This window comes from Pseudophryne corroboree, chromosome 3, assembly GCF_028390025.1.
Source record: "Pseudophryne corroboree isolate aPseCor3 chromosome 3, aPseCor3.hap2, whole genome shotgun sequence".
Lineage (NCBI taxonomy): Eukaryota > Metazoa > Chordata > Amphibia > Anura > Myobatrachidae > Pseudophryne > Pseudophryne corroboree.
The window spans coordinates 713,492,089-713,513,286 of NC_086446.1; the positions used below are offsets into that span (position 1 = coordinate 713,492,089).

Here is a 21,198-nt window from a genome sequence, read left to right on the forward strand (position 1 = left end):
ATGTATTGTAGTTCTGGCGCCATTAGAGGGGGCGGAGCTACCTCAGAGCGGGACCTGAGGCGTTTTGGCGCCTTCCTCTGCTTACTGCAGCCATATACAGTGCTTCCTAAATCCTCAGCCACGCTGGATATCTGGTACAGGGTGTAGCAAAGGGGGATAGCCGCTTGTGTACACTATCTGGCTCCTATTTAAGAAGCTGACCGCCTCACTGAGGTTGTGCAGCTCAGGGTGTGCTGGTGTCCTCTGTGTCTCCGCTTACATACAGTAGGGCAGGCTTGCATTAATAACTGTTATTATGTCACACTAGATTCTCTCCATTGTCTACTGCTTCTGTTTCCTGTGAACAATGTAGTCAAGATTCACAAATCAGTGAAGGGGCTGGGGGAGAGGGTCTTAAGACCATGATGTCTGATATGTCATCCCAGCTCACTGCTAATGTGCAGAAGACTCGGCTACAACAACAAGCTGTTGCAGATTTAGCTGCTAGGGCTGATGTGCAGCACCCCTCTCCCTCTCATGCAGGTCCTCAGAAGCGTGGTTTACCTGCTCTTTTCTCTGATACAGCTGATGTACAGGATGATGGGGATGATCTGGATCCCGTTAGTGGGGATCCTGATGCTGCTCAGGGTATTGAACTCCTCATTTTGGCTATAAGCGATGTGTTACAGCTCCCTCTAGAGGACGCTGCGTCACAGCAGTCGCTTTTCTTTGTGCAAAATAAGCCTAATGTCACTTTCCCTGATTCTACAGAGTTATAGGACTTATTCAAACAGGCCTGGAAAAATACAGACAAAAAATTCCAAGTGTCCAAAAAGTTTTTGAGCACTTTCCCATTCACTCCTGAAGGTAGGAAATGTTGAGAGGAACCCACTGGGGTGGATGTCTCTGTCTCTCGCCTGTTTAAAAAAGGCGGTGCTACCTGTATTGGGCTGCTTTACCATGAAGGATTCTGGGGATAGGATGATAGACTACCCTAAAGTCTATATACACAGCAGCCGGTATGTCACAGCGTCCGCTCATTGCAGGTTGCTGGATGACCCATGCCATTAATTACTGGGCCACACAGATTCAGGGAGGCCTCTCAAGAGATATGCCCTTGGTTGCTAGGGTAACCCTCCTGAAGCATATTCAGGACACCACCCGTGTTCTCTGATTCCCTCAAGGAGATGGGGAACATTAATGCTCGGACATCTGCCATGGCAGTGTCTGCACGCAGGGCCTTGTGGTTGCGTCAGTGGATTGCGGAATCCAAACGTAGTGTAGAATTCCTCCCCTTTTCTGGGGAATGGCTCTTTGGAGTTGAATTAGATACCTGGATTTCCAAAGTTACGGCTGGGAAATCCACGTTTGTCCCCTCTGGATCCCTGCCGGCGAGACGTTCCTATCTGGGCGTCTGTCCAGTCCTTTCGGTCTCACAGATTTCGTTTGAAGGCCAGAGGTGCCGCCAATGCGGCTAGAGGCACCAGAGGTAGTCCAGAAAACCTGCAAACACCAATTCTCGGGAACAATCTACCGGTTCTTCTTCCACTAAGGCCTCAGCATGACTGTGCCCACCCACCCTGAGGGGATCTCGAGGTGGGGGCTCGACTGTGTCATTTCAGCCGCGTCTGGGAGACTTCCTGCCAGGATACCTGGGTCAGAGAGCTCATTTTTCAGGGCTACAAGCTGGAGTTAGACAGTACTCCCCCTCAACGATTTTTCAAATCAAGCTTACCAGCTTTGGAGGATATGCAAGTTACGTTCTAACAGGCTATCCGAAAGTTGGTCCAGTCCCAAGTCATTGTTCTAGTACCACTACCGCATTGCGGCAAGGGGTTTTATTCAAACCTGTTTATGGTGTGAAGCCGTACGGTTCGGTCAGACCTATTCTGAAATCCTTGAATCCTTATTTGAGGGTGTTAAAGTTCAAAATGGAATCCCTGCGAGCAGTGATTGCGGGACTTGAAAAACAGGAATTTATGGTCTCCTTGGATATCAAGGACGCCTATCTCCATATTCCGATTTGGCCTCCTCATCAGGCGTACCTGTAGTTTGCCCTGCTTCCAGTTCCAGGCACTGCCCTTCGGCCTGTCCAGAGCCCTCCGAGGGTGTTCACAAAGGTAATGGCGGAGATGTTGCTTCAACTCAGAGTCCAGGGGGTCAATGTGGTCCCTTATGTGGACGATCTTCTGATCAAGATAAGATCCAGGGAGCTTTTTTTGCTCCATATTGACTGCACCATCCGTTTTCTGTCTGACCATGGGTGGATCCTCAACTTACATTAGTCCCACCTGGAGCCAACTCGGAGGCTCCTGTTCCTGGGGACGTTGCTGGATACTGTTGCCCAGAAGAAATTTCTGCCAGAGGACAGGGCGAAAACACTTCAGGAGATAGTCCGCATGGTGCTCCGACCTACTCGAGTGTTTGTACATCTCTACATTAGATTGTTAGGGAAGATCGTTGCCTCGTACGAGGCGATCCAGTATGGGAGGTTCCATGCCAGAACATTTCAATTGGATCTCCCGAGCAAGTGGTCTGGTTCGCATCTCCAGATGCACTGGATGACTCAGCTGTCACCTCAGGCCAGGGTTTCCCTCCTGTGGTGGCTACAGTCCTCCAATCTCCTAGAAGGCCGTAGTTTCGGGATTCAGGATTGGACCCTCCTCACGACAGATGTAAGTCTCCGGGGATGGGGAGCTGTCACCCAAGGAGCGCAGTTCCAGGGCAGGTGGTCAGCCCACGAGGCCCTCCTTCCGATCAACTTTCTGGAACTACGGGCGATCTACAATGCTCTGCTTCAGGCCTCTCCTCTGCTCAGGGATCATGCGATCCAGGTACAGTCTGACAATGCCACGGCTGTGGCGTATATCAATCGACAAGGAGGGACAAAAAGCAGAGCCTGCATGCGAGAGGTGTGGACAACTGGAAGGCGGACTTCCTGAGTCGTCACGATCTCCACCAGGGTGAGTGGGGGCACCACCATTTGGTGTTCCAGCAGATCATCGACCGGTGGGGTTGCCCACAGATAGACATGATGGCTTCTCGGCTCATCCGATTTCCCATTGCTCCGAAGGGTGCTAAAGTGAATCAGGAATCAAGGTGTCTAGGCAATTCTGATTGCCCCGGATTGGCCTTGGAGGGCGTGGTACGCGAATCTTCTGGACATCGAAGACCCTTGGCCACTATCAGTACAAAGATCTTCTTCAACAAGGACCGTTTGTTTACCAGGACTTACGGCGACTTTGTTTGACGGCATGGAGGCTGAGCGAAACATCCTAGCACATAAGGGCCTTTCCACGAAGGTTATTGCTACCATGGTTCAGACCAGAAAACCTGTGACGTCAAAACACTATCATATCTGGAGGAGATATGTCTCTTGGTGCGAGGAACGCACTTATCTGCCTGCAGTGTATTAAAATCCTATTTTTTTCAGTATCTGGCTGCTAAAACTTTTCACATGTTCAAAAAAATTCTTGTTTCTAAACCAAGCCAAAGCTGGTCTAAACTAAAGCCCCATACACACTAGACGAGATTTTGAAAGATCTCACTCAGAATTGCCAATCTGGGTGAGCTCTTTCACAATCTCGTCCTGTGTGTACACTTAATGTCGTTAACGATGCTCGCTCCCGCGCGTCGTTAACGTACCCCTCCCTTGTCCGAAGATGTACGGACAAGGGTTGTCCTCATTAACTACAGCCATGCCGCATCGCGGGATCCCGGTGGTCAGGATACTGACGCCGGAATCCCAACAGCCAGAATATCGGCGCACAGAGGCTATTCCCATTCATGCGTGTCCACAACACCCATAGAATGGGAATAGAACCTGGGGCGAGCCACCAAGCCCGCAGCATGACTAGCGCAGCGAGCCCACAAGGGGAGTCGTAGAGCTTGCCCCGCTGCTGGCATTCTGGCGGGTGGGATGCCGCTGTCTGGATACTGACAGCCGGCATCCCATCCGCTGGGAATACATATGTATTCAGTGTGCTATATGTCGCTAGAATCGGGTTCAGTGTGGGAAATGAATGACTTTGCAATACGGATGCAAACATGCTAACAGATGACACGATGCAGCGTGTACATGTAAAACTTGGTACATCTGCAGGCAGTGTCTTGAGCCTTTGTGTCTGGGGTGCTTCTACCAACTTTCTTACTAAGCGTTAAAATTGGTCAGATTCACCTTGTGTAGAAGACGAACTTTCTAGGCGTGAAACAAATTTAGAAGTAAATTAAAATATTTGTGTGTTTAAAACATTTTTGTTTAATATATCCATAAAAATGCATTGTTTTCAGCTTAGAGGATTTTTTGTTTTGTTTCTGGAGGATAAATACAGTAAGCAACAGAACAAATTGGACCCATACCAGACATTTGCCTTTTCATTTTACCACCTTTGCAAGAAAACTTAAACTTTCACAGTTAAAATAATGTTCCATTATAATAGGGCAATTTTTTATGTTGCTGATGCATGATGTCCACTCAAGTGGACATGTGTATAACTACTTTAGTTTTATCGTTTAACAAAAAACAAACTGGTTTTGTAAGCCCTGAAGACTAATAAAAAATAAAAATTCAATCTTGCTTTAGGTTATCAAAATGTATGCATGAAAGGGTTAAGGTGCATACACACTTGCCGAGAAAATGAGCAACGTCAATCGGGAAGGGTGAAAATGAGGTACGTTGCTCATTTTCTCGGCAAGTGTGTATGCCACCGCAGACCAGCGATGCACTGCCCCGCGGATCGTTAACAACCCTCGTAGTCGGACGTGCCAGCAGCTCAATTTGGACTGTCGTCCAAGAGCTGCCTGTCAGGCCGCTGCGTGACGTTACTGAGCAATATGGCTGTCATACCGTTCAGTGTGTACGCCCTGCCGCTGACTGGCCCGGGACGGTAAACACCAGGCGACGTCGCTCATAGAGCACGTCGCCTAGTGTGTACCCACCATTAATGTAAAACCTAAACACAGAGTGTGAAAATGTTTGCATTGCTGTAATTTAGGGGAGGCTATAAACCACTAACTCCATTGGGACTGTGACCATCATTATGAAATCTAGTACAGCTATAAATGTAATCTGGTCACTGTGGATTATTGTACGTTGGGTATTGTTGTTAGTGATTTCTCTATCGTCCTAAGTGGATGCTGGGGTTCCTGAAAGGACCATGGGGAATAGCGGCTCCGCAGGAGACAGGGCACAAAAAAGTAAAGCTTTACTAGGTCAGGTGGTGTGCACTGGCTCCTCCCCCTATGACCCTCCTCCAGACTCCAGTTAGATTTTGTGCCCGAACGAGAAGGGTGCAATCTAGGTGGCTCTCCTAAAGAGCTGCTTAGAGAAAGTTTAGTTTAGGTTTTTTTCTTTACAGTGAGTCCTGCTGGCAACAGGATCACTGCAACGTGGGACTTAGGGGGAAAGTAGTAAACTCACCTGCATGCAGAGTGGATTTGCTGCTTGGCTACTGGACACCATTAGCTCCAGAGGGATCGAACACAGGCCCAGCCGTGGAGTCCGGTCCCGGAGCCGCGCCGCCGACCCCCTTGCAGATGCTGAAGCGTGAAGAGGTCCGGAAACCGGCGGCTGAAGACTCCTCAGTCTTCATAAGGTAGCGCACAGCACTGCAGCTGTGCGCCATTTTCCTCTCAGCACACTTCACTGGGCAGTCACTGAGGGTGCAGAGCGCTGGGGGGGGGCGCTCTGAGAGGCAAATATAAACCTTATACAAGGCTAAAAATACCTCACATATAGCCCATAGGGGCTATATGGAGATATTTAACCCCTGCCTGACTGGAAAAATAGCGGGAGAAGAACCCGCCGAAAAAGGGGCGGGGCCTATCTCCTCAGCACACGGCGCCATTTTCTGTCACAGCTCCGCTGGTCAGAACGGCTCCCAGGTCTCTCCCCTGCACTGCACTACAGAAACAGGGTAAAACAGAGAGGGGGGGCACATTAATGGCTATATATATATATATTAAAGCAGCTATAAGGGAGCACTTAATATAAGGATATCCCTTGTATATATAGCGCTTTGTGGTGTGTGCTGGCAGACTCTCCCTCTGTCTCCCCAAAAGGGCTAGTGGGTCCTGTCTTCATTAGAGCATTCCCTGTGAGTTTGCGGTGTGTGTCGGTACGTGGTGTCGACATGTATGAGGACGATATTGGTGTGGAGGCGGAGCAATTGCCAAATATGCAGATGTCACCCCCCAGGGGGTCGACACCAGAATGGATGCCTTTATTTGTGGAATTACGTGACAGTTGAGGACATGAGGCGGCCGGACAATCAATTAATGCCTGTCCAGGCGCCTCAAACACCGTCAGGGGCTGTAAAACGCCCTTTGCCTCAGTCGGTCGACACAGACCCAGACACGGGCACTGATTCCAGTGACGACGGTAGAAATTCAAACGTATTTTCCAGTAGGGCCACACGTTATATGATTTTGGCAATGAAGGAGACGTTACATTTAGCTGATACTACAGATACCGTAAAACAGGGTATTATGTATGGTGTGAAAAAACTACAAACAGTTTTTCCTGAATCAGAAGAATTAAATGACGTGTGTGATGAAGCGTGGGTTGCTCCTGATAAAAAGTTGATAATTTCAAAAAAGTTATTGGCATTATACCCTTTCCCGCCAGAGGTTAGGGCGCGCTGGGAAACACCCCCTAAGGTGGACAAGGCGCTCACACGCTTATCCAAACAAGTGGCGTTACCCTCTCCTGAGACGGCCGCACTTAAGGATCCATCAGATAGAAAGATGGAAGTTATTCAAAAGAATATATACACACATGCAGGTGTTATACTACGACCAGCTATAGCAACTGCCTGGATGTGCAGTGCTGGAGTAGTTTGGTCAGAATCCCTGATTGAAAATATTGATACCCTAGATAGGGACAATGTTTTACTGTCGTTAGAACAAATAAAGGATGCATTTATCTATATGCGTGATGCACAGAGGGATATTTGCACACTGGCATCTCGGGTGAGTGCTATGTCCATTTCAGCCAGAAGAGCCTTATGGACACGACAGTGGACAGGCGATGCGGATTCAAAACGTCACATGGAGGTTTTGCCGTATAAAGGGGAGGAGTTATTTGGAGTTGGTCTATCAGACTTGGTGGCCACGGCTACTGCCGGGAAATCCACTTTTTTACCTCAAGTCACTCCCCAACAGAGAAAGGCACCGACCTTTCAACCGCAGCCTTTTCGCTCCTACAAAAATAAGAGAGCAAAGGGCTTGTCGTACCTGCCACGAGGCAGAGGAAGAGGGAAGAGACACCAACAGGCAGCTCCTTCCCAGGAACAGAAGCCCTCCCCGGCTCCTGCAAAAACCTCAGCATGACGCTGGGGCCTCTCAAGCGGACTCGGGGACAGTGGGGGGCCGTCTCAAAAATTACAGCGCGCAGTGGGCTCACTCGCAGGTAGACCCCTGGATCCTGCAGATAATATCTCAGGGGTACAGGTTGGAATTAGAGACGGATCCTCCTCATCGTTTCCTGAAGTCTGCCTTACCAACCGTCTCTTCCGAAAGGGAGAGGGTGTTGGAAGCCATTCACAAGCTGTACGCTCAGCAGGTGATAGTCAAAGTACCCCTATTACAACAAGGAAAGGGGTATTATTCCACTCTATTTGTGGTACCGAAGCCGGATGGCTCGGTAAGGCCTATTCTAAATCTGAAGTCCTTGAACCTCTACATAAAAAAGTTCAAGTTCAAGATGGAGTCACTCAGAGCAGTGATAGCGAACCTGGAAGAAGGGGACTTTATGGTATCCTTGGACATCAAGGATGCGTATCTACACGTTCCGATTTACCCCGCACACCAGGGGTACCTCAGGTTCATTGTTCAAAACTGTCACTATCAGTTTCAGACGCTGCCGTTCGGATTGTCCACGGCGCCTCGGGTCTTTACCAAGGTAATGGCCGAGATGATGATTCTTCTTCGAAGAAAAGGCGTATTAGTTATCCCATACTTGGACGATCTCCTAATAAGGGCAAGGTCCAGAGAACAGCTGGAGACAGCTTTAGCACTATCTCAAGAGGTGCTAAGACAACACGGGTGGATTCTGAATATTCCAAAATCCCATTTAATCCCGACAACTCGTCTGCTGTTCCTAGGAATGATTCTGGACACGGTTCAGAAAAAGGTTTTCCTTCCAGAGGAAAAAGCCAAGGAGTTATCCGATCTGGTCAGGAACCTCCTAAAACCAGGAAAAGTGTCAGTACATCAATGCACAAGAGTCCTGGGAAAAATGGTGGCTTCTTACGAAGCAATTCCATTCGGCAGATTCCATGCAAGAATATTCCAAAGGGATCTGTTGGACAAATGGTCAGGGTCGCATCTGCAGATGCACCTGCGAATAACCCTGTCACCAAAGACAAGGGTGTCACTTCTGTGGTGGTTGCAGAAGGCTCACCTATTAGAAGGCCGCAGATTCGGCATTCAGGATTGGATCCTGGTGACCACGGACGCCAGCCTGAGAGGCTGGGGAGCAGTCACACAAGGAAGAAACTTCCAGGGAGTATGGACGAGTCTGGAAAAGTCTCTTCACATAAACATTCTGGAACTAAGAGCAATCTACAATGCTCTAAGCCAGGCGGAACTTCTCCTGCAAGGAAAGCCGGTGTTGATTCAGTCGGACAACATCACGGCGGTCGCCCATGTAAACAGGCAGGGCGGCACAAGAAGCAGGAGTGCAATGGCAGAAGCTGCCAAGATTCTTCGCTGGGCGGAGAATCACGTGATAGCACTGTCAGCAGTGTTCATCCCGGGCGTGGACAACTGGGAAGCAGACTTCCTCAGCAGACACGATCTTCATCCGGGAGAGTGGGGTCTACATCCAGAAGTCTTCAACATGTTAATAGACCGTTGGGAAAGACCAATTGTAGACATGATGGCGTCTCGCCTCAACAAGAAACTGGACAAATATTGCGCCAGGTCAAGAGATCCACAGGCAATAGCTGTGGACGCACTGGTAACTCCTTGGGTGTACCAGTCAGTGTATGTGTTTCCTCCTCTGCCGCTCATACCAAAGGTATTGAAGATCATACGGCAAAGAAGAGTAAGAACAATACTAGTGGTTCCGGATTGGCCGAGAAGGACTTGGTATCCGGAACTTCAAGAGATGCTCACGGACGAACCGTGGCCTCTACCTCTGAGAAGGGACCTGCTACAGCAGGGTCCCTGTCTTTTTCAAGACTTACCGCGGCTGCGTTTGACGGCATGGCGGTTGAACGCCAGATCCTAAAAGGGAAAGGCATTCCAGAAGAAGTCATTCCTACCTTGATTAAGGCACGGAAGGAAGTCACCGTGAAACATTATCACCGCATTTGGCGAAAATATGTAGCGTGGTGCGAGGATCGGAGGGTTCCGACGGAGGAATTCCAACTGGGTCGTTTCCTACATTTCCTGCAATCAGGATTATCTATGGGTCTCAAATTGGGATCCATTAAGGTTCAAATTTCGGCCCTGTCAATATTCTTCCAAAAAGAATTGGCCTCTGTCCCTGAGGTCCAGACTTTTGTCAAGGGAGTACTGCATATACAGTCTCCTGTGGTGCCTCCGGTGGCACCGTGGGATCTAAATGTAGTTTTAGATTTCCTCAAATCCCATTGGTTTGAACCATTGAAAAAGGTGGATTTGAAATATCTCACATTGAAAGTGACTATGTTACTAGCCCTGGCCTCTGCCAGGAGAGTATCTGAATTGGCGGCTTTATCTTATAAAAGTCCTTATCTAATCTTCCATTCGGATAGGGCAGAACTGCGGACTCGTCCGCATTTTCTCCCTAAAGTGGTATCAGCATTTCATCTGAACCAACCTATTGTGGTGCCTGCGGCCACTAGCGACTTGGAGGACTCCAAGTTGTTGGACGTTGTCAGAGCCTTAAAAATATACATTGCAAGGACGGCTGGAGTCAGAAAATCTGACTCGCTGTTTATATTGTATGCACCCAACAAGTTGGGCGCACCTGCTTCTAAGCAGTCGATTGCTCGTTGGATTTGTAACACAATTCAACTTGCACATTCTGTGGCAGGCCTGCCACAGCCTAAAACTGTAAAAGCCCACTCCACAAGGAAGGTGGGCTCATCTTGGGCGGCTGCCCGAGGGGTCTCGGCATTACAACTCTGCCGAGCAGCTACGTGGTCGGGGGAGAACACGTTTGTAAAATTTTACAAATTTGATACCCTGGCAAAGGAGGACCTGGAGTTCTCTCATTCGGTGCTGCAGAGTCATCCGCACTCTCCCGCCCGTTTGGGAGCTTTGGTATAATCCCCATGGTCCTTTCAGGAACCCCAGCATCCACTTAGGACGATAGAGAAAATAAGAATTTACTTACCGATAATTCTATTTCTCGGAGTCCGTAGTGGATGCTGGGCGCCCATCCCAAGTGCGGATTATCTGCAATACTTGTACATAGTTATTGTTAACTAATTCGGGTTATTGTTAAGGAGCCATCTTTAAGAGGCCCTTTCTGTTGTCATACTGTTAACTGGGTTTAGATCACAAGTTGTACGGTGTGATTGGTGTGGCTGGTATGAGTCTTACCCGGGATTCAAAATGCCTCCCTTATTGTGTATGCTCGTCCGGGCACAGTACCTAACTGGAGTCTGGAGGAGGGTCATAGGGGGAGGAGCCAGTGCACACCACCTGACCTAGTAAAGCTTTACTTTTTTGTGCCCTGTCTCCTGCGGAGCCGCTATTCCCCATGGTCCTTTCAGGAACCCCAGCATCCACTACGGACTCCGAGAAATAGAATTATCGGTAAGTAAATTCTTATTATTTGCTTTATGTAACCTGCAATGCTTTTGAAGGATTCCTCCACAATCGCTGAACTGAATGAATGACAGCAGTTGGGCCAGTGAAGATCTAGAACAGTGGTTCTCAAACTCGGTCCTCAGGACCCCACACGGTTCACGTTTTCCATGTCACCCGGCAGCTGCACTGTATATCACCAACTGTCACATTTTAAAAATCTACAGGTGACCTGGAAAACATGAACCGTGTGGGGTCCTGAGGACCGAGTTTGAGAAACTGTGATCTAGAATATGTTGAAGTGACTGTTGGCAGACAAAGGAATGTTGTTTCCAAAGTAAATAAGTGACACTTGTGACTATGCATCGATCAGGCACTGGTACAGTGCTACCTCTATTCTGTGAAAATTAATATAATAGTATAATAGCTTCTGGACCTGCGTTATGAAGACTTACAACCTTAATTAAGATGACTGCATTAGTGTTCAAAGTTTGGAACTAATAGGGAGCAACTGTCCTTCCTGCCGCTTGTGGTGCTGGTAGTCTGTCTTATGACCTGTCATGTCTTAACTATACAACTTCTTCTCACAAAGGTGTATACGCTGTCTGTGTCCGGCGACAGGTTGATAGTAGGCACTGCCGGTCGGAGGGTACTAGTTTGGGATCTTCGCAACATGGGCTATGTGCAGCAGAGACGTGAATCCAGTCTGAAGTACCAAACCCGCTGTATCCGAGCCTTCCCCAATAAACAGGTATCAAAGGTTTAAGTAACTCTACCTTGACTGCACTCCTTACATGAGGTTGTTCTGTGTGTGAGCGTCATGTTCTTGGATTAAAGATTAAGAGTGAAACGTTTTGGTCGTTTATCTTTTTATTTTTGGGTTATGTGTTTGTTTTGATCATTATGAGCAAAAGCAGATTGACTGACTGATTTTTCACAATGGAGTTCTTCCATTTGTTGCACTTTATTAATGTCTTTAGAATGGGAGCGAGTGCTGTGTTGGGTGTCCTGTTTTATTTTAATTTTTTAGCTTTAAGATTACTGGTACTTGAATGTTAGTTGCAAACACACGGTGGGGCAGATGTATTAACCTGGAGAAGGCATAAGGAAGTGATTAAACCAGTGATAAGTGCAAGGTGGTAAATGCACCAGCCAATTGGCTTCCATATGTAAATTAACAGGAGGTAATTGATTGGTGCATTTATCACCTTGCACTTATCAGTGGTTTATCACTTCCTTATGCCTTCTCCAGGTTAGTACATCTGCCCCCGTATCCCCCTAGTGTTTTATTCTATCTGCCTGGCACCAGCACCACCATAGACCACAGGATAATGAATTAACTTCCGTCTTGTTGCCTCCTCCAGGGCTATGTGCTGAGCTCCATTGAGGGGAGAGTTGCTGTTGAATACCTGGACCCAAGCCTGGAAGTACAGAAGAAGAAATACGCCTTCAAGTGTCACCGTCTGAAAGAGAACAATATTGAGCAGATCCATCCTGTTAATGCAGTGTCCTTCCACGGCCTACACAACACCTTTGCCACAGGTACAGTGACAGGTGGTGGTCCGGAAAGCTAGAGGAAGCGTATACCTTATTAACAAAGACTAGTAAATCTGAGCCAGCGGTCCCACTCCTCCAGTAGTTTCGACATTAGCTTTTGGGTTACACAGTCTAGTAATACTCTCTGTAAAATGACTCTGCCCTTTGTTTAGTAGAAAACATACAACATGAGTAGATCTCTGAATCTGTCTCCGTAGATCACTGTGGACTGGATCAGTACTGGCGACACTGAACCCAACATTGGTATAATGCTAAGAGGACTGTAACCATGCGGGTGTGGTAACTTTAAATATGCCCCATTCCAGCATATTTAAGTGAGCACTTCCGTTCTTTTTAAAAATGCTGCAAGTAACAATTATACCCAGTGTCTGCATTGTGAGATTGGCACACAGTGGGGAATTCAATTAGGTGAGAGTTTGGTCCTGCAAGGCGAATTCATGTTAAATTCGCATTGCCAATTGCGTTTGCAATTCAACTTCAAACCCGCATTCATTTTTCATAGTAAATGCGCCTGTTTCTCTATCGTCCTAGTGGATGCTGGGGTTCCTGAAAGGACCAGGGGGATAGCGGCTCCGCAGGAGACAGGGCACAAAAAGTAAAGCTTTAGGATCAGGTGGTGTGCACTGGCTCCTCCCCCTATGACCCTCCTCCAAGCCAGTTAGATTTTTGTGCCCGGCCGAGAAGGGTGCAATCTAGGTGGCTCTCCTAAAGAGCTGCTTAGGAAAGTTTAGCTTAGGTTTTTTATTTTACAGTGAGTCCTGCTGGCAACAGGATCACTGCAACGAGGGACTTAGGGGAGAAGAAGTGAACTCACCTGCGTGCAGGATGGATTGGCTTCTTGGCTACTGGACATCAGCTCCAGAGGGACGATCACAGGTACAGCCTGGATGGTCACCGGAGCCTTGCCGCCGGCCCCCTTGCAGATGCTGAAGTAAGAAGAGGTCCAGAATCGGCGGCAGAAGACTCCTCAGTCTTCTAAAGGTAGCGCACAGCACTGCAGCTGTGCGCCATTTTCCTCTCAGCACACTTCACACGGCAGTCACTGAGGGTGCAGGGCGCTGGGAGGGGGGCGCCCTGGGAGGCAAATGAATACCTATTTTGGCTAAAAATACCTCACATATAGCCTCCGGAGGCTATATGGAGATATTTAACCCCTGCCAGAATCCGTTAAGAGCGGGAGACGAGGCCGCCGAAAAAGGGGCGGGGCCTATCTCCTCAGCACACAGCGCCATTTTCCCTCACAGAAAGGCTGGAGGGAAGGCTCCCAGGCTCTCCCCTGCACTGCACTACAGAAACAGGGTTAAAACAGAGAGGGGGGGCACTAATTTGGCGATATGCTTATATATATATTAAGATGCTATAAGGGAAAACACTTATATAAGGTTGTCCCTATATAATTATAGCGTTTTTGGTGTGTGCTGGCAAACTCTCCCTCTGTCTCTCCAAAGGGCTAGTGGGTCCTGTCCTCTATCAGAGCATTCCCTGTGTGTGTGCTGTGTGTCGGTACGTGTGTGTCGACAGGTAGGAGGACGATGTTGGTGAGGAGGCGGAGCAATTGCCTGTAATGGTGATGTCACTCTCTAGGGAGTCGACACCGGAATGGATGGCTTATTTAGGAAATTACGTGATAATGTCAACACGCTGCAAGGTCGGTTGACGACATGAGACGGCCGACAAACAATTAGTACGGTCCAGACGTCTCAAAAACACCGTCAAGGGTTTTAAAACGCCCGTTTACTTTAGTCGGTCGACACAGACACAGACAGGGACACTGAATCCAGTGTCGACGGTGAATAAACAAACGTATTCCTTATTAGGGCCACACGTTAAAGGCAATGAAGGAGGTGTTACGTATTTCTGATACTACAAGTACCACAAAAGAGGGTATTATGTGGGATGTGAAAAAACTACCATAGTTTTTCCTGAATCAGATAAATTAAATAAAGTGTGTGATGATGCGTGGGTTCCCCCCGATAGAAAATTATGGGCGGTATACCCTTTCCCGCCAGAAGTTAGGGCGCGTTGGGAAACACCCTTTAAGGTGGATAAGGCGCTCACACGCTTATCAAAACAAGTGGCGGTACCGTCTATAGATAGGGCCGTCCTCAAGGACCAGCTGACAAGGCTGGAAAATATAATAAAAAGTATATACACACATACTGGTGTTATACTGCGGCCAGCGATCGCCTCAGCCTGGATGTGCAGAGCTAGGGTGGCTTGGTCGGATTCCCTGACTAAAAATATTGATACCCTTGACAGGGACAGTATTTTATTGACTATAGAGCATTTCTATATATGCGAGATGCACAGAGGGATATTTGCACTCTGGCATCATGAATAAACGCGATGTCCATAACTGCCAGAAGATGTTATGGACACGACAGTGGTCAGGTGATGCAGATTCCAAACGGCACAGTATGGCCGTATACAGGAAGAGGACTTGTTTGGGGTCGGTCCATCGGACCTGGTGGTCACGGCAACTGCTGGAAAATCCACCGTTTTTTACCCTAAGTCACATCTCTGCAGAAAAAGACACCGTCTTTTCAGCCTCAGTCCTCTCGTCCCTATAAGAACATATCTGCCCAGGGATAGAGGAAAGGGAAGAAGACTGCAGCAGGCAGCCCATTCCCAGGAACAGAAGCGTTCCACCGCGTCTGACAAGTTCTCAGCATGGCGCTGAGACCGTACAGGACCCCTGGATCCTACAAGTAGTATCCCGGGGGTACAGATGGGAATGTCGAGACGTTTCCCCTTCGCAGGCTCCTGAAGTCTGCTTTACCAAGTCTCCCTCCGACAAGGAGGTAGTATGGGAAAAAATTCACAAGCTGTATTCCCAGCAGGTGATAATTAAATTACCCCTCCTACTACAGAAAAGGGGTATTATTCCACACTATATTGTGGTACTGAAGCCAGAAGGCTAGGTGAGACTTATTCTAAAAATTTTTTTTTTGAACACTTACAAAGGTTCAAATTAAGATGAAGTCACTCAGAGCAGTGATAACGAACCAGGAATAAGGGGACTATATAGTGTCCCGGGACATCAGGGATGCTTACCTCTATGTCCCAAATTTGCCCTTCTCACTAAGGGTACCTCAGGTTCGTGGTGCAGAACTGTCACTATCAGTTTCAGACGCTGCCGTTTGGATTGTCCACGGCACCCTGGGGTCTTTACCAAGGTAATGGCCGAATTGATGATTCTTCTTCGAAGAAAAGGCGTCTTAATTATCCCTTACTTGGACGATCTCCTGATAGGGGCATAGTCCAGGGAACAGTTGGAGGTCGGAGTAGCACTATCTCGGATACTGCTACAATCAGCACGGGTGGATTCTAAATATTCCAAAATCGCAGCTGATCCCGACGACACGTCTGCTGTGCCTAGGGATGATTCTGGACACAGTCCAGAAAAAGGTGTTTCTCCCGGAAGAGAAAGCCAGGGAGTTATCCGAGCAAGTCAGGAACCTCCTAAAAACAGTGCATCATTGCACAAGGGTCCTGGTAAAAATGGTGGCTTCCTACGAAGCAATTCCATTCGGCAGATTTCACGTAAGAACTTTTCAGTGGGATCTGCTGGACAAATGGTCCGGATCGCATCTTCAGATGCATCAGCGGATAACCCAATATCCAAGGACAAGGGTGTCTCTCCTGTGGTGGTTATAGAGTGCTCATCTTCTAGAGGGCAGCAGATTCGGCATTCAGGATTGGATGCTGGTAACCACGGAGCCCAGCCTGAGAGGCTGGGGAGCAGTCACACAAGGAAAAAATTTCCAGGGAGTGTGATCAAGTATGGAGACTTTTCTCCACATAAATATACTGGAGCTAAGGGTAAATTTATAATGCTCTAAGCTTAGCAAGACCTCTGCTTCAAGGTCAGCCGGTATTGATCCAGTGGGAAAAACATCACGGCAGTCGCCCACGTAAACAGACAGGGCGACACAAGAAGCAGGAGGGCAATGGCAGAAACTGCAAGGACTTTTCGCTGGGCGGAAAATCATGTGATAACACTGTCAGCAGTTTTTCATCCCGGGAATGGAAACTGGGAAGCAGACTTCCTCAGCACGACCTCCACCCGGGAGAGTGGAAATTTCATTGAGAAGTTTTTTCCACATGATTGTAAACCGTTGGGAAATACCAAAGGTGGACATGATGGCGTCCCGTCTGAACAAAAAACGGGACAGGTATTGCGCCAGGTCAAGAGACCCTCAGGCAATAGATGTGGACGTTCTGGTAACACCGTGGGTGTACCAGTCGGTGTATGTGTTCCCTCCTCTGCTTCTCATACCTAAGGTGCTGAGAATTATAAGACGTAGAGGAGTAAGAACTATACTCATGGCTCCGGATTGGCCAAGAAAGACTTGGTACCCGGAACTTCAAGAGATGCTTACAGAGGTCTTATGGCCTCTGCCGCTTAGAAGGGACTTGCTTCAGCAAGTACCATGTCTGTTCCAAGACTTACCGCAGCTGCGTTTGTCGGCATGGCGATGGAAAGCCGGATCCTAAGGGAAAAAAGGCATTCCGGAAGAGGTCATTCCTACCCTGGTCAAAGCCAGAAAGGAGGTGACCGCACAACATTATCACCACGTGTGGCGAAAATATGTTGCGTGGTGTGAGGCCAGGAAGGCCCCACAAAGAAATTTCAACTCGGTCGTTTCCTGCATTTCCTGCAAACAGGAGTGTCTATGGGCCTCAAATTGGGGTCCATTAAGGTTCAAATTCGGCCCTGTAAATTTTCTTCCAGAAAGAATTGGTTTCAGTTCCTGAAGTCCAGAAGTTTGTCAAGGGAGTATTGCATATACAAACCCCTTTTTTGTGCCTCCAGTGGCACTGTGGGATCTCAACGTAGTTCTGGGATTCCTCAAATCACATTGGTTTAAAAACAGTCAAATATGTGGATTTGAAGCATCTCACATAAAAAGTGACCATGCTCTTGGCCCTGGCCTGGACCAGGCGAGTGTCAAATTGGTGGTTTTTTCTCAAAAAAGCCCATATCTGTTTGTCCATTCGGACAGGGCAGAGCTGCGGACTCGTCCCCAGTTCTCTCCCTAAGGTGGTGTCAGTGTTTCACCTGAACCAGCTTATTGTGGTGCCTTGCACCTACTAGGGACTTGGAGGACTCCAAGTTGCTAGGAGTTGTCAGGGCCCTGAAAATATGTTCCAGGACAGCTGGAGTCAGAAAATCTGACTCGCTGTTTATACTGTATGCACCCGACAAGTTGGGTGCGCCTGCTTCTAAGCAGGCGATTGCTCGTTGGATTTGTAACACAATTCAACTTGCACATTCTGAGGCAGGCCTGCCACAGTCTAAATCGGTTAAGGCCCATTCCACAAGGAAGGTGGGCTCATCTTGGGCGGCTGCCCGAGAGGTCTCGGCATTACAACTCTGCCGAGCAGCTACGTGGTCAGGGGAGAACACGTTTGTAAAATTCTACAAATTTGATATCCTGGCAAAAGAGGACCTGGAGTTCTCTCATTCGGTGCTGCAGAGTCATCCGCACTCTCCCGCCCGTTTGGGAGCTTTGGTATAATCCCCATGGTCCTTTCAGGAACCCCAGCATCCACTAGGACGATAGAGAAAATAAGAATTTACTTACCGATAATTCTATTTCTCGGAGTCCGTAGTGGATGCTGGGCGCCCATCCCAAGTGCGGATTATCTGCAATACTTGTACATAGTTACAAAAATCGGGTTATTATTGTTGTGAGCCATCTTTTTAGAGGCTCCGCTGTTATCATACTGTTAACTGGGTTTAGATCACAAGTTGTACGGTGTGATTGGTGTGGCTGGTATGAGTCTTACCCGGGATTCAAAATTCCTCCCTTATTGTGTACGCTCGTCCGGGCACAGTACCTAACTGGCTTGGAGGAGGGTCATAGGGGGAGGAGCCAGTGCACACCACCTGATCCTAAAGCTTTACTTTTTGTGCCCTGTCTCCTGCGGAGCCGCTATCCCCCTGGTCCTTTCAGGAACCCCAGCATCCACTACGGACTCCGAGAAATAGAATTATCGGTAAGTAAATTCTTATTTTTTTTTCCGCACCCCACTGAGCAGGTGAAAGGGTAGGTTACATCTTTATTTTAAAGTGCAAATGTCGGGACTTGCTTCAGAACACCCTGCTCCACCACCCCTAATGACTATTTAAGCTAACTGAAAGCTTCCAAATACCTAACCACTTGCCTGGCATGGTCGCATCAGATGCGACCATACAAGCAAGTGTCTTATCTGACCTGGTTGCACAGGATGCAACAAGTCAGATAAAGAATATTAGCAGCTGCATGGAAGGGAAACTTCCCTCCGCTGCTACACACACACACACACACACACACACACACACACACACACACACACACACACACACACACATAGTGCAACTTGTAATTTCTAATTTAATTGCGCAAAACTCTGGTTTACAAAAGGCATTAAACGTGCACCTTATTGAATTTCCCCCTGCACCCCCTTCATACTACCTATTGACAGTGTTGACTTCTTGACCTCATCCCCATTTAAACCACATGATACTGACTAGACAGTGTGTATGTGGTGGCGGCAGTTTTATTTGTTCTGTTTGGTAAATGTAGTTTTCATGGTGGTGTAAAGAACATAGGGCTAGACAATAAATCATTGGCAGCTACACATAGTGTGTATATATAAAATATATATCGTACGTACGTGCTCACTAACGCGTGTGCCCACAAGTTTTAGCTCACTCTGCTTAGTACAAAACTAAGCTATACCACACGGGTGGTCTTCAGTTTGCCGGTGGCCAGACTCCCGACGACCAGCATACCGGGGCCGGAATCCCGACCGCTGGCATACCGACTTTTATCCCTCTTGGGGGTCCACGACCCCCTTGGCGGGAGAATAGATGGCGTAGCGCTCCACCGTGCCCGCAGCGTGGCGAGCGCAGAGAGCCCGCAAGGGGTTAATTTGCAGTCGCCCAGCTGTCTGTATGCTGGCGGTCGGGATTGCGGCGCCGGTATGCTGTCCGCCGGGAGCCCAACCACCGGCATAACCTACTACACCCATACCACACAATGCTGTACAAGGCTTTTGTAAAACACCAATTCAAAGTCTTCCTCAATTCTGCAACGTTGCGTCCTAGATGCTGCCTTGTTACATTTCCAGCCATAACCTATTATGAATGTATTCACTAATCTATATTAATCCTTTTGTACCATTTAAATTGCAAACTGAAGCTGGAATTAACCAAGGGCAGCAGCGACTGTCTAGCCCGGTACACATGTAGTAACATCTAGAATTCTTTGTCCCCCCGCAGGTGGCTCAGATGGTTTTGTCAATATTTGGGATCCTTTCAACAAGAAGCGTCTGTGCCAGTTCCACCGCTACCCAACCAGCATCGCCTCCCTGGCCTTCAGCAATGACGGCAGCACTCTGGCAATTGCAGCCTCTTACATGTATGAAATGGATGACATTGAACACCCCGAAGATGCTATCTTCATACGGCAAGTGACAGACGCCGAGACAAAGCCCAAGTGAGGCAGCTCCACCTGCCTCCCCCTCCCCAGCACCGAGATTTATTAATTTTCCCTTGCCTCATGAATAGCGTTATTGATGGCAAGGGGAGATAACTGTGGCTGACTGTAGGGCTGGGGGAGATTTTATCACATCCACCCAAGCTTTCAATATCCGTCAGTTGATAGACGTCTGACAGATAAAATTATGCTCAGTTGTTTTATACAGAAGCGTGTCGACCTCCTCTGCATTTTTTGCCCTTCATTATTTCACCTGGAGGACTTCTCACCGATGACTCTTCCTTCAAATGCAGTTGTGAGTCGGCCGGCTATTGGTTCCTCTTTTGTTCCTGTCGCTCTCCTTTCAATTGTACAGTTTATGTTGGATTATTTTCCCTTCATTAATGCTGTGGTTTGCTGTAAATAAGCTCCTCATGTATAGGAATGACTAGTCCTACACTTGTACTGTTCTTTTTTTTTTTTAAATGTTTTGTATACAGTCTTTCTGAGTAAAGAGATGTTACTCCATTGTCTGAGAGTTTCTTTATTCGGGAGTTGCTGTTATCTCTCTATAATAGAAGACTGTTCAGTTTAATTGTCCATACATCTCGCTGATTAAACAATAGTGCTGTGAAAGAGCGGATTCCTTCTGTGAAGCCTATCATTTGACATTAAAGGCCACATCTTCTGCTTACTAGCGCCTTGTACAGGAGTATATGTGGCCTGACTTCAGCATATATCTGTCCAGGCTATAAGCAGGCCTTGGCCTACGTTCCACTGTTCTGATGTTATTTTCTTATCCGCAGTCAGAAGACTGTCTGCAATGTGTAACATTGTGTGCGGATTAATCTAGCCACACAGATCTGATCAACTGCATCTGATAACTGACAAATGTGTAGAATAAGCAACTTTAGTGATGAATGTAACTATCTGTTAGATATGTACAGGTGTTTCCTATGTGCAAGCATTCAAATAAGGACAAAATAAACTATTACCTAATGGTGCCCATACACTTGTGCGATGCTCTGCGACGCATGGTAATCACGTGATCGGCACGTCACCGCCGAGTGGGAGCGGGTGCACATTGCAGTACGATATCACGTGGTTTAAAAACCACATGCGATCGCAATGCGAGAGATATTAAGTGCAGCACATACTATCTTGAGACGCGACATTCAAGCAGCGTGCCCACACATTGCGTCTCAAGGTACCTAAAATGTGCATACAATCCTTCGATTTCTCTCACAGATGAGGTCGAAATCGAAGGATAGCACCTAATATCTCACAAGTGTATGGGCACCATAAGCCTGCCAGACTCTGGTACTCTTTTTAACATAACGTGGGAGAGAATGGGCAACACTTTCATCTAGCATGTGTCGTTTTGTCCACAGGATTGACAGATATTCAGCATTCCCCATTCACTTCCATGCTATGCTTTTTGAGTTTCCTTGCTGTA

At 47.8% G+C, this 21,198-nt stretch overlaps 1 protein-coding gene across 1 annotated transcript in view; it reads left to right on the forward strand.

Moving 5' to 3' along the window:
* The window catches only part of BUB3 (BUB3 mitotic checkpoint protein), a 57,759-nt gene extending 37,484 nt beyond the window's left edge, over positions 1–20,275 (forward strand). Inside the window, exons 5-7 of the mRNA XM_063962138.1 lie at positions 11,312–11,470; positions 12,084–12,261; positions 19,547–20,275. Coding sequence (XP_063818208.1) covers positions 11,312–11,470; positions 12,084–12,261; positions 19,547–19,767 — 558 coding nt within the window. The 3' untranslated portion in view covers positions 19,768–20,275. The remainder of the gene's footprint in view (positions 1–11,311; positions 11,471–12,083; positions 12,262–19,546) is intronic.
* The last annotated feature ends 923 nt before the right edge of the window (positions 20,276–21,198 follow it).